The following is a 13174-nucleotide window of genomic DNA, read 5'->3' as shown; positions in this document are numbered from 1 at the left end:
TGAAAATGCAGTCTATAATGATTACTGTTACATATGTGGAGACCACCAATGTGGGAATTAGTTCCAATGCACCAATATGAATACTTTCTCAAGAATGGGAAGAGAAAGAATCCTTTGTCAGCTTGAATGTTCCAAAGTGATTATTACATTTCTGCCTCTACTTACTTGTTAGATTAATTGCCGACTAGTTGCTAATGTAACAAATGTGCTTTACAAGTTAGAAAGTCCCTTTCTCTACTAAGTGAACTGCATTAACATTAGATAAATAAGTTATTTATCACAAACCTAAGCTATTTTATGTACTTACTCTCATTGAAGAGTGGGGAGATGATTGCTAGTCTGCTGAAAGACAAGTTAAAAATGACTATTTCTGTCAAAAAGAATGGTGCATTTCTCTGTCACTGTGGTTTGCAAAAGTACTTAGTGCTTTCCCATATACCCTATAACAGGGGTTCTCAAACTTTTGGTCTTAAGACCCCTTTACATTCTTAAAAGTTATTGGGGGCCGGGCGTGGTGGCTCATGCTTGTAATCCCAGCACTTTGGGAGGCCGAGGCGGGTGGATCATGAGGTCAGGAGATCGAGACCACGGTGAAACCCCGTCTCTACTAAAAATACAAAAAAATTAGCCGGGCGTGGTGGCGGGCGCCTGTAGTCCCAGCTACTCGGAGAGGCTGAGGCAGGATAATGGCGTGAACCTGGGAGGCGGAGCTTGCAGTGAGCCGAGATTGCGCCACTGAACTCCAGCCTGGGCGACAGAGTGAGACTCCATCTCAAAAAAAAAAAAAAAAAAAAAAAGTTGTTATTGGGGATCCCAAAGAGTTTTTGTTTTGTTGTATGTATTAATATTTACCATATTATAAAACTGTTAAATTGTTAAAATATTTGTTCATTGCTTAAAAATAATAAAATAAACCTACTACATCATGACAAAAATAGTATTTTAATGGAAAAATTATTATATTTTCCAAACTTTAAAAATAGTGAGAAGAATGGTATTAGTTTACATTTCTGCACACCAATTTAATGATTAGCTTAATAGAATGCAGCAGAATCCTTATATTTGTGCTGTATTCAATCTGTTGTGATATTAGGCATCATGTAGCCTCTGAAGAACTCCACTTTACATGTGTGAGAGAATGAGAGTGAATAAAGAAAATTATGTCTTAGCATTATTGTGAAAATAGTATTGACTTCATGGGTTCCCCTGCAAAGGTATTGGGACCATGCATCACACTTGGAGGACTGCTGCCTGACCTCCCCTCTTACCTCCCCTCTTACTTCCCCTCTTCCTGGCTTCCTACTTCCCTGAAATACATGAAAACATTTCCAAGTCTTCCATATTCTGAGACCAAACCACCTTCTATTCATTAACTCTCTGCTCCAAAAGACTTAGATTTTGTCAGACGATCTGTTTGAGTCCCTCTCTTGCATTGATTTTTTTGTGAGTGTGTGCCTGTGTGGCTTTCTGTAAGTCATGCCACATCTCTGAACCTTAAAATTTTCATATTTAAAATAAGGCAGTTGGATTAGACAGTGGCTTTCTACCTAAAGTATGTAGACTCCTGGAGGCTACCAGAGTTACTGCCAAGGGACTGGAGATCCAGGCATTCTACAACCATTGTCTGAATTGGATATAGCATACTTTTCCTACATATTCATACTTCAATTTTTACATGTATGTAGAAACTAGTGACTTTCATGATATTCATTAACACAATAAAAAATTAGCATTATTATTTTATAGTGACTTTTAGTCATACAATAAGTTTAACTAGATACAGTAAGTTTTAACTGCTAACATGTAGATAGTTATAAAATTGTTTAATGCTAAAAGCTAGAAAAGGGTCCTCCTTGAGAGCATCTGGGAACTATTTTTCCAGCTGTGACATGAAATAATTATATTATTTTATTCTATTTATATCACAAAAATATTGTGGCAGTTTGCATTTTGTAAACATGATCACCGCAAGTTCATAGTCCACATGCTTTTTCTACAGTATGAGTTTGCCACTGACCTAACACGATGTGGAGTCCTAGAATCTGGGCTGGCCTTATGACTCACTTGAAACCAAAAGAATGCAGCAGAAGTGATGACGCATGACTTCCAAGGCCAGGAAGGGGTGAGAAAAGGCCATGGAGCATCTCCCTTGTCCTCTTCAAATGCTCTGAGAGAAGCCAGATACTCCGAAGGAAGTGTGACTACCCCAGGACCACCATGCAGGCACTCTGGTAGACTGTTCCAGCTAAGCCCAGCCATTCAGCCATTTCATGTGCCAGGCATGTGCATAGAGCTAGTGTAGAACCTCCAGACAAGCTCATCCACCAGCTAAGTACCACTGAGTGACTTGCATCAACATCATAGACAGCAGAACTGCTCAACTGAACCCTGATTGAATTTCTGACCCTCACAATCATTAGCTATAACGGAATAGTTCTTCATTTAGGTTGCTAGATTTGATAGTTTACCATGCAGAATAGATGGTTTACCATGCAGCAGTAGAAAACCAGAGCAGTAGTATTGTGTCTTTGGGTAAACCATCACACCTTGCTGAGCCCTCATTTCCTGAAGAGGTTGTGTGAAATGATCTTTATGATATCATCTTACTCCTCCATTCTACAACTTTGCCGTCTTTCCATCTGAGACCATTTACCTTCCAGTCCAAACTGGAGCAAAGGCCAGTGATTTGTTCTCTGAATTACTAAGGATCTGGACAAGACACAGCCACATTATGAAGGAACTGGGGTCTCCAGCACTGGGGCATTGAGGCCCAGCAATGACCAGGGTCCTGGACAATCAGTACAGCCAATGGTGAGAATAGCTATTTAGAATCATTTTAAGTGCTGCAGGTAGCTCTTTCAGTTCTATGAGCAAGTGTTCATTTGACTAAAGGGAAACTGCTCAAACACTTCAAAGCCAACTGGTCCAACAAACCTCCAAGCCCCCTTTTACTGTAACACAAATCAGTTAGATGACAAATTAGAGGTAATTAAGAGCCTACTAAGTGTAGAGAAACCATTATAAGCCATTAAGCAAGTAGCTTAAAACTGCTATACACTGAACCAGTGGCTTATAATAGCACCAGGGAAGATACTACAAAGAAGTTTTGGGAGTTTTTCTGAAATTTGGGGAGATGATGAAGGAGAAGGAGCATAACAGTTGTGAAAAGGTGAAGTTAAAACTTGCTCCCAACTGACATCAATGCACACTGCAGTTCCCAGCACCTAGTTCATGCTAATGTTAAGAATGTAGCAGTCTGTGATAGTTTCATATAATCTACTCAAGACATTTTTAAAATCCAAATATAATTAGTTTATAAGGATAAAGTATTTCCTGATGTCCCCAGGTAGAATAAGTTGGCCTTACCAGGACACACTATTATATATCACTTATCCAATTCTATTATGGATATAGTATTACTATATCATTTGTTTTTTAGATGTATGTTTTACTTCAATGATGAATTCCAGGTTGCAGATGTGAGAGTGGAATGTCTATTTTTGATATGCCTTTTTTCCAGCACCACATGCACAACAAGCACACAACAAAGGTTTGGAAAATGAATGATGAATGAGTGAACAAATTAACAAATAAAACAGTGAACCAGTGAATGCATAAATCGGCTGACTATTAATACCCGATAAATAGGAGTTGTACAAATGAATAAATGTGATACCACATAAAAAGCTCTTAAACCTGTACTTGGCAAACATAGGTGCTTAATAAATGTCATTTTTCTTCCCTTTCACATCTTCTCCTCTCCCTAGAATGTCCCCAGAAATGGGGTTAAATCATATTTACCTGTGCACATCTCACCTGTGGCATTTGCAAACAGTCTTGGTGTCATAGAATTGTACTGTTTTAATTACAGTCCCTTCCCCTTCTCATTAATCGCTTCTTAATGTGGGGGAAACCTTACTTTGTAGACCTCTCTGAATTTTTGGATCCGTTTGATAATGTGAGAGGAAAGGGAAAAATAGCTGCAGGGGGAAATCTGATTAAACTGTGTGCTAGCTTTATTACTTCCTTCAATAAGGTTAATGTCAAACACTTTACCTTGTCATCCAATTTCCGTGCATTGAATGCAAGCTCAACGTAGTCGTCATTGCCAGATAATTCTTCAGCAATCACCTAAAGGAAAAAGCACACATCAGCTGCAGTAGAGGGTGAACTCCTTAGCTCCAGAACCCATGAGCAAATTTAGTTCCTGTTTGGTTCAAAACTCAACAAAGACAAATGTTGGGCAAAGAGTTTTTCCACAACCCTAGTGACTATAGCACAGCAATTCTAGGTATTCAAGGGAACTCCCTGGAATAGACAATGGTAAATAACTAGACACCACTTATGCTGAGCATGCGAACGTAAGAGATGGGACCCAAGCTGAAGGAAGAAATAGAAGAGCAGTTTGGAAGAGCTTCTTTCTTTAAAGGTCACATGGCATTGGATAGTATTTCTATAATTAACTACAATGTCTCCCTTTGGTAAATTATAGAGAAGGAAAAACAGCAATATTTCTTTACTGTTTTGAGTGAGACCAACAAGAAATGGTGGAATAAACTAGTTTCTATGTCAAATTTTTCTAATTCCTATTTTTCAAAAGACTGTCCCTGGGTTTTCTGAGATGAAGATGTGGGTATACGTAAGCATCTAAGCCCTAACACCCAAGTACAGACCATTCCTGACAAAGATTTTGGTATAAGTGAAGAAATTATTGTCCAAAATGCTTTCTCATAATAGGTCATTTTCCAATACTTAATAGTTAGTGACTCTCAACAAAGCCTTGGAGCAGAAGTTGGTGGAGAAAGTCAGGAGAAAAATAATGACAACAAAAGCAATAAAAATCTAGAAGCCAGTCAAGTTGCAGATAAGTTAAAACCTTTATAAATAATGTTAGGATTTACCACATATTCTGTGGTCACAGCACATGGATATGCTTATCAAATTGCTTATATTAAGATACTGATAATTCAGTTTTACCTCTTTTCTATATGAGCTCAACAATTCCATTGTGAGTTGGGTCCATATGCTCTCAATAGTCACTGGTAGTATTCCAAATATTTTGGAAAATTTAAATTATTTACACTGAATCTTAAAGCTAAGATGGCTACCATAAGACAGACCCAAAAATGTGTTAACAACTGAGAGTAGAGATTGTGAATCCAGATATATAGGAAAAACTCCGGAACTGGTTGATAACCCAAGAACTATCATATTTGTATTTTTCATTTGGTCATCTTTTGTCCCTTACCACCTTAATGCTTCTTATACTTCATTTGATTACTGACCTTTCAGTATTTTGTGGTCACAGACACCTTTGGAAAACTGATGAAAGTTATGATTTGCACCATCTGCAGAGACCTAGAAAATTTCACGCACCTTTTCAAGTGTTTTCTAGAAGCTATTAAAGCTAACGTTTTGATCTAAAAACTCAAAGTTGAGGAGCATTTAAATACTTAAAATTAAATGGGGCTGGGGGCAGTGGCTCACGCCTGTAATCCCAGCACTTTGGGAGGCAGTGGCGGGCAGATCACGAGGTCAGGAGACCGAGACCATCCTGGCTAACACGGTGAAACCCCATCTGTACTAAAAAAATACAAAAACATTAGCCGGGCGTGGTGGCGGGCGCCTGTAGTCCCAGCTACTCGGGAGGCTGAGGCAGGAGAACGCGTGAAACCGGGAGGCGGAGCTTGCAGTGAGACGAGATCGCGCCACTGTGCTCCAGCCTGGGCGACTGGGTAAGACTCCGTCTCAAAAAAAAAAAAAAGAAAAGAAAAAGATCAAACTCTTCTTGGATGTGTGGAGAAAGAAAATCTCAGGATATGTTAGAGAAAATATGGCAAGATGAGATTTTGTTCTTCTGAGAAAGAACCATAGCAAATTCATACCTGGATCTACTGGTTTTGTGGGCTTTGGGAGTGAACCCGTGGGTCCATGGCTTTTCAGAGCACCATCAGTGTCTTCAGATAACACTTTGACTCATGATTGAAGATGGCAGTCAAGAAAAAGCTTTAACATGACAGTGTCATTTAAAATATTCAAGCAACAAACTCAGGTAAGTTCTTGTGAGAATGGCCACAACTTTCACTGACAGCTCTTTTGATTTTTTCCTGCGCTTAAAAAAAGAAAAAAAAAATCAGGGCCGGGTACGGTGGCTCGAAGCCGAGGCAGGCGGATCACAAGGTAAGGAGTTGGAGACCAGCCTGGCCAACATAATGAAACACTATCTCTACTAAAAATACAAAAATTAGCTGGGTGTGGTGGCGGGTGCCTTCAATCCCAGCTACTTGGGAGGCTGAGGCAGGAGAATCATTTGAACCTGGAAGGTGGAGGTTGTAGTGAGCTGAGACCGTGCCATTGCACTCCAGTCTGGGTGACAGGGCGAGACACTGTCTCAAAAAAAAAAAAAAAAAAAAAACAAAGACAAGACCAAAAACAAAAACAAAAGCTCGGTTTCTCTCTAGTTAAAAAGGAATGTTCAAAAGAACTCAAGAGGTTTGCTTTCTGGCAATTTGCCTCTCTAGCAATTCAGAATTTCTCTGTAGTTTTTTCTACCTTGTTTCTTTTGCTTGTCTTTTTGTTTGTTTTTTCGCTCTATACATCCAAATGGTTGGGCCACATTCTCTACCTTTTTCAAGGTCTCTAATAGAAGATGTCAAAGTTTCAAATACCAGGCATTCCATTCGAAAATGTAAGCTTTTATTTAGAAATACTTCTAGCATTACCCAATAGAACATTCTGCAATTATAGAAATGTTTTATAATCTACACTGTCCCATATGGTAGCTGCTAACTACTTGTAACTATTGAGCACTGGATATGTGGCCAGCATGATTAAGGGACTGAATATTTAATTTTAAATAGTTTTATTAAAATTTAAATAATCACATGTGGCTAGTGGCTGCTGAATCACACAGTAAACTTCCAAACTATTATATCAAAGAGGAGCGTTAAATGCTGAGCTCTTTGTTTCTCAGGCAACAAACCAAACCTTGAAGTAAATGCTATCAAAGCAAAATTTTAATTCTCAAAATAAATGAGAGACAAGGACAGGTAGCTTTGTAGCTTTGCTGGTGTGAAAATGCTAGACAATTCCATAATCTCACTGTGCTCAACAACTACATCTTTCTCCTCCACTAAAATCTATCTTGCAATTGCAGAAGTGCTTACTAGAATTAAATAACCTTATTTTCAAATGCTTTTCCTTTTTTATTTTTCCTAGAGTTAGAAAGATCAAAATTGTATTGTCAGAAAAGAGAAAGAAAGAAAAATAAGGGAATGATTTCAATAATTGAAATCAATCATCAGTAGTTGTGGCATCAACTCCCAATATCAGAAAGTGTGCTTCCCAAGTGTCCGGTTTGAGCTGGCCAGTCCGCCCAGGCCCTCCGCTCAGGCAGACAGCTGCTTAGGGAGGGCTTGCTTACCGTGATGGAAGATTTCCCTGCTGTGTTCCCATGCTTCAGCAAGGATTTGGACAGCTTTCTCTGGGAAACAATCTGCACAAAAGGAAACAAAAGGTAGGGATACTAGTCATTTAACTGCAGATCTATTTTTAAAACTAAACTATATATATATATATATATTTTTTTTTTTTACAAAACTCTGCATTCACATTTGTGTCAATTTATATTTCAAGATTTGTCAATGAGCCTCTCCTAATATAGGTTATTCCCTTTTCTCTTTCTTCTTATGGCGTGTGATATGAGACAGTTAGTGAGCGAAGAATTACAGATAATGCAGTCAATTGGGAGGTGGCTTAATTGTTGATGAAGGATTTATATTAAAATTAGACAAACAACTTTGAACATGAATGTTAAGACAAAGCAGATAAAGTTTCAAAATGATCTCAAATATATCATTAAGCCTCCAGGCAAAGTAGGGGATGGGGTGCAGGGAGGGAAAGGAACTCAAGGGCTAAATATACCTCTAGAGTTCCATTTTTAATATATTCATTAAGAAGCCATAAAGTAAGTCATCAGAAAACTGATGCTCAGACAAGCCAACAGGAGTAATTGGGGTTCTCTTCATGATTCAATGCGAATGCACCTGTGCGATGACAGCTAAAATCATCATCATATTGAAAGCTATTCCTAGCAGAACTTGCCCCATTCTGTTTTTCCTCTTTCTTCCTTTTTTGAAAGAGAAGTTTGACAAGGCATTGAAGCCATGATTGGTTGGCAACCCATGATTCTTGAAGAAGCAAAGGGCTAAAAGATCTACAACGAGAAATACCATTTGACCCAGCCATCCCATTACTGGGTATATACCCAAAGGGTTATAAATCATGCTGCTATAAAGACACATGCACACGTATGTTTATTGAGGCACTATTCACAATAGCAAAGACTTGGAACCAACCCAAATATCTATCAGTGATAGACTGGATTAAGAAAATGTGGCACATATATACCATGGAATACTATGCAGCCATAAAAAATGATGAGTTCATGTCCTTTGTAGGGACATGGATGAAGCTGGAAACCATCATTCTCAGCAAACTATTCCAAGGACAAAAAACCAAACACTGCATGTTCTCAGTTATAGGTGGGAATTGAACAATGAGAACACTTGGACACAGGAAGGGGAACATCACACACCAGGGCCTGTCATGGGGTGGGGGGAGGGGGAGGGATAGCATTAGGAGATATACCTAATGTAAATGACGAGTTAATGGGTGCAGCACACCAACATGGCCGATGTATACATATGTAACAAACCTGTATGTTGTGCACATGTACCCTAGAACTTAAAGTATAATTAAAAAAAAAAAGAACCAAGTTAAAGCTACACTCATGCTTAGAGGGAACAACATCATCCATTGTGGCTGGAAGCTTCTATTTAACATGTTCCACAATGATCCTAGCTTCATAATATTCATGCTATTGTGTAATATTCTCCCCTCAAGTGTGGGATGGACCCAGTGACTTGCTTCTAAAAAACAGAATAATACAAAGTGATGGGATATCACTTCTGAGAATAGGTTACAAAATGACTGTGACTTATCTCTTATCACTATCTTATATGAGATGATATCTTATATCTTACCACTGTCTCTCATTCTTTCTCTCAGAGCCTTTGCTCTGGAAGAAGCTAGCTGACAGATTGTGAGTAGTCCTATAGACAGACCCATGTGGCAAGAAACTGAAGTCTCTGGCCAACAGCCAGGAGCATAAGCCTGGAAGAAGATTCTCCTCTAAGTTGAGCCTTGAGGTAACTGCACCTTGATTGCAGCTTCATGAGAGACCCTTGCATTTGGCACTAGTAGAGACTTGGTGTTTTCATTGCTGTAACACAGAGACAAAAATATATGAAGAGGACTCAGAAAAGCTGTACCCTGATTCCTGACATGCAGCAACTGAGATAACAAATGTTTGTTTTTTTAAGCTTTTGAAGTAATTTTTTTAAGTTTTGAAGTAATTTTTTATTAGCAGAGAGCAATGATACTGTACATATATGATTCACAGAAAGACAGGAAAGGAGATCACCATGAAAGGTCAGGAGGTAAACTCATTCTTTGAAATTTTCATTTATTTTTGTCTCTGTGTTGCAGCAATGAAAATACCAAGTCTTTACTAGTGCCAAATGCAAGAAGTCCCGAGAACTTCCCTAGGACAAGCAGATTTAAAGATCTTGACGTTCAGTCTGCTATAATCTGAAGAGAAAATATGTCTGTAAAAAAAATCACCTGGTGAGGATGACGATGATCATGATCATGATTGTGATGATGACGACAACAATGACAGCAATGTAGCAATGGAAACTCTCACTTAAGGAGTACATATTATGTTGCAGATGCTTTATTCATTCTACAAATATTTATTTGGCCCCCACTGTATGCTAGACTTGGTGGTAGGCACTAAGAATAGAGTGGTAAGTAAAATCTGATGCAATGTCTAACCTCATGGAGCTTACAGTTTCTCTGCAGGTTTTTTCCAGCAAGGGAAGTGGGGAAGACACATGAGTAAATGACAAAACAATGGTCATCTGTAAGCAGTAGCCAGGTCAACATCTGACTAAAGAAAGGCAACATATCCCATTTCCCAAACAAATCTGGTCTCAGAAATACTAATGTCCATTGTCACTGTGTTTCATCCACATTGGTCACCTACTCTCCTGACGTCAGAAGACCCCAACAACCTTCTCGGCCCTATAGTAGCCCACTCATTGCATTAGCAGTTGTGGGTAGACAATTTTTTACAGACAGTGTCTTAAAAGATTCACATTATCTTTATTCAAGGAAGAGTAAAGGAGACTAATCCCAAGAGAGCCTGGATGGCCACAGTTCTCTCTCCTCACTCTTAACTTATCTAGAAATACCAATGTTCCATTTGCAGGGAATGAAGAAAATGCTGCTGTATGCCAGCTTTTGCCTTTTGCAAATGCTAGGAAGATAAACAATTTCCCAGGAAATATCCCTTAGGAAATGGGCATTTGGGTATGCAAGTGGTGTTTTACAGCCTCGAGGTTTCCATCTCAGCTCCAAGGGATGAGTAATAATCAGGGTTTCGAATTTTCCATTGTAATAATGATGGACAAGAAATGACTTGCCATTGATGTTGCTATTCTCAGGACAGTTGGGCAAAAATAGCAAGGAAGCCCAGGTGGAGCAGTGACCTGTAGAGAAAAGCCTATTTGTTGCAAATACCACTTATCATGTATACTTTGTTGCAGCTGTAGCAACTACACCCAGCTCAAAAATGCTTTAGGTCTTGACAGAAGATGAGAAAGTCAGAGTCACAAGGACTCTCACCCTGGCTTCAGCTGACATTTGAGGCCAACAAATAGCAAATTGTGCCTGACATCAAGGTTAAAAGGGATGCATTTGTCAGAAGTTCCTTAATTTGATTCTTTACACCCTATGATGAGGTCACAGCTGCAAACCTTAGTATTCAACAAAAGGGTGAAGTGTAGAGGGAGGAAATAGAAGTTGAAATACTCTTTTTAGCAAGGTTGGACCAGAGAGGCCTTAGCACCATTAGCCCTCTTATCTGCATCCACCCATGGATCTGGGGAGAAGTGGTTCTTCTCTAGTAAAGTGGACAATGGCTTCTAACAGCATGGGTCTTCAATTTTAGAAAAATGCACTGTTTCATTAAGTGGGGACAAAGCAAGGAGAATAAACTGGTCAGTATTTCAACAAGTTTATATTCAGCTGAACTTTATTCCTGAGTCTTTCAAAACAGTCATTTTGGGAACTAGACAGTCATTTTTCATGAGGCTGCTTTTATTGAAAATATTTTCAGAAATATTTTTTGATATTTTTTTTTTTTTTTTTTTTTTTTTTTTTTTTGGAGACGGAGTCTCGCTCTGTCACCCAGGCTGGAGTGCAGTGGCACGATCTCGGCTCGCTGCAAGCTCCGCCTCCCGGGTTCACGCCATTCTCCCTTCTCAGCCTCTCCGAGTAGCTGGGACTACAGGTGCCCGCCACCACGCCCGGCTAATTTTCACAATAACAAATTATTTATTGAATACTTTCTAGGTACCAGTTACTGTTCATAGGCTACAATGGTGAGTAGAAACAGATTAAAAACATCTTACAATGTAGTGAAATCTCTACTAGCTTTAATTTGATAGCCCCAAAACATGCATTATAGAACTTCTATTCCTTAAAAGGTAAATACATATTATTTGAAAAAGTGTTTGTGTAAATAAGTTTAGAATTTATAGGATTATACAAAGTTTAACATTTCAACTACAGGACTTCAACAGAGCTTTAGCTGTGAATCCCATGAAACAAGCATTCCTTACACTTGTTTGGCCCTAGAATTCTTTGGTACAGGAGTCTCTCTAGTGTTTTGCAAACTCCTAGTACAAGTACTAGGACCAACCACTACAGAGAACTAAGGTTTCCTGGTCTCTCACTGCAGCAGGCAAGGAAAACCTGCCCAGAACTGCCCAGGCCTCCCTCTTGCAGAGCTAGTAGGGCTTCCAACAGCCAATTCAGGCATCTCTTTGCCTGAAAGTTTCCTCTGGTATCCATGGCTACCATCCACAAGCACAGCAAGATGGAAGTGGGGAGGTAGGCATCCCTTGGAAGCAGATCTCAACCAATGACTGATGGTCTTTGGTACATAAATATCTCTGCTCTTTTGCCTCAGCAGTGAGGGCTGACACTGGGTGTTTGTTCAATATGGGTGCCTGACTTGTCCCAGTGAAATGAAGCTCCAGTTTCTCCTGGTGGTGATTTGTTAACTAATGCACCCTTTATTTTATTGGCTGTTTTCTCTTTGCTATCTCACTTCTCTTTTTCTGTCCTGCTGTTTCCTTCACCTCACGAATAATCTACTTACCCTCCAATGCTTGACTGTGTCTGGAGGAACACAACCAAGACACTTATTCTGTGACAGATGATATGTGGAACACTTAATGCTAATTAGATGAACTCATTTCTTGTGATTTAATGATCAAACTCTTTCTTGCCTCCAAGCAATTGTTATGAAGGAATCGAGTCTTAGAGAAATTAAGGAGTTCATCTAAGGTCACTTAGTATTATGGATGAAATTGTGTATCCCATATTGAAGCTGTAACCCCCAGAGTCACTGTATTTGGAGATAAAACCTTTAAGGAGAGAATTAAGGTCAAATGAGGTCATAACGGTAGGGCCCCAATCTGATCGTACTGTTGTCCTTATAAGAAGAGACACCTGATCATACACATACACGAACTCACACACATTCTCTGTCTCCCTCCCTCCCTCCCCTCCTACCTTCCCACCCACTTTTCCCTTCTTCTTCCACTCTTCCTCCTCACTTTCTCTTCTCTCCCTTCAATCGAAAATTTTTATTCATTTTTCAAGCTCTACATGAGAACTTTGGAATCATTGCTGTGGAGGAAAGTGAAGTCACTTGTGGGACCAAGAAGGACTTTATCCTTGCTACTCACATTGTGTACCATTCCCTCATCCAACAGCAGCAGCAAGGCTGGGGAGCTTTTAGAAAATAGCAATAGCAAAATTCACAATAGCAAAGACTTGGAACCAACCCAAATGTCCAACAACGATAGACTGGATTAAGAAAATGTGGCACATATATACCATGGAATACTATGCAGCCATAAAAAATGATGAGTTCATGTCCTTTGTAGGGACATGGATGAAGCTGGAAACCATCATTCTCAGTAAACTATCATAAGGACAAAAAACCAAACAAACACCGCATGTTCTCACTCATAGGTGG

The 13174-nt window shown here is 39.3% G+C and overlaps 1 protein-coding gene across 2 annotated transcripts in view; it reads right to left on the bottom strand.

The window, feature by feature from the left end:
• Window positions 1-13174, bottom strand: part of CPNE4 (copine 4) — a 526338-nt gene that overhangs the window by 167181 nt on the left and 345983 nt on the right. For both annotated transcript variants that reach the window (XM_058433630.1, XM_032143732.2), the window contains exons 4-5: window positions 7424-7495; window positions 4057-4131 (exon numbers count right to left, since the gene is read on the bottom strand). In XM_058433630.1, the coding sequence (XP_058289613.1) occupies window positions 4057-4131; window positions 7424-7495 (147 nt within the window). The remainder of the gene's footprint in view (window positions 1-4056; window positions 4132-7423; window positions 7496-13174) is intronic.

The sequence above is a fragment of the Hylobates moloch genome, unplaced genomic scaffold, assembly GCF_009828535.3.
Source record: "Hylobates moloch isolate HMO894 unplaced genomic scaffold, HMol_V3 SCAFFOLD_22, whole genome shotgun sequence".
In the NCBI taxonomy this organism is placed as follows: domain Eukaryota; kingdom Metazoa; phylum Chordata; class Mammalia; order Primates; family Hylobatidae; genus Hylobates; species Hylobates moloch.
The sequence above is the reverse complement of the archived record's forward strand: the minus strand, read 5'-3'. Positions and strand labels throughout refer to the sequence as shown.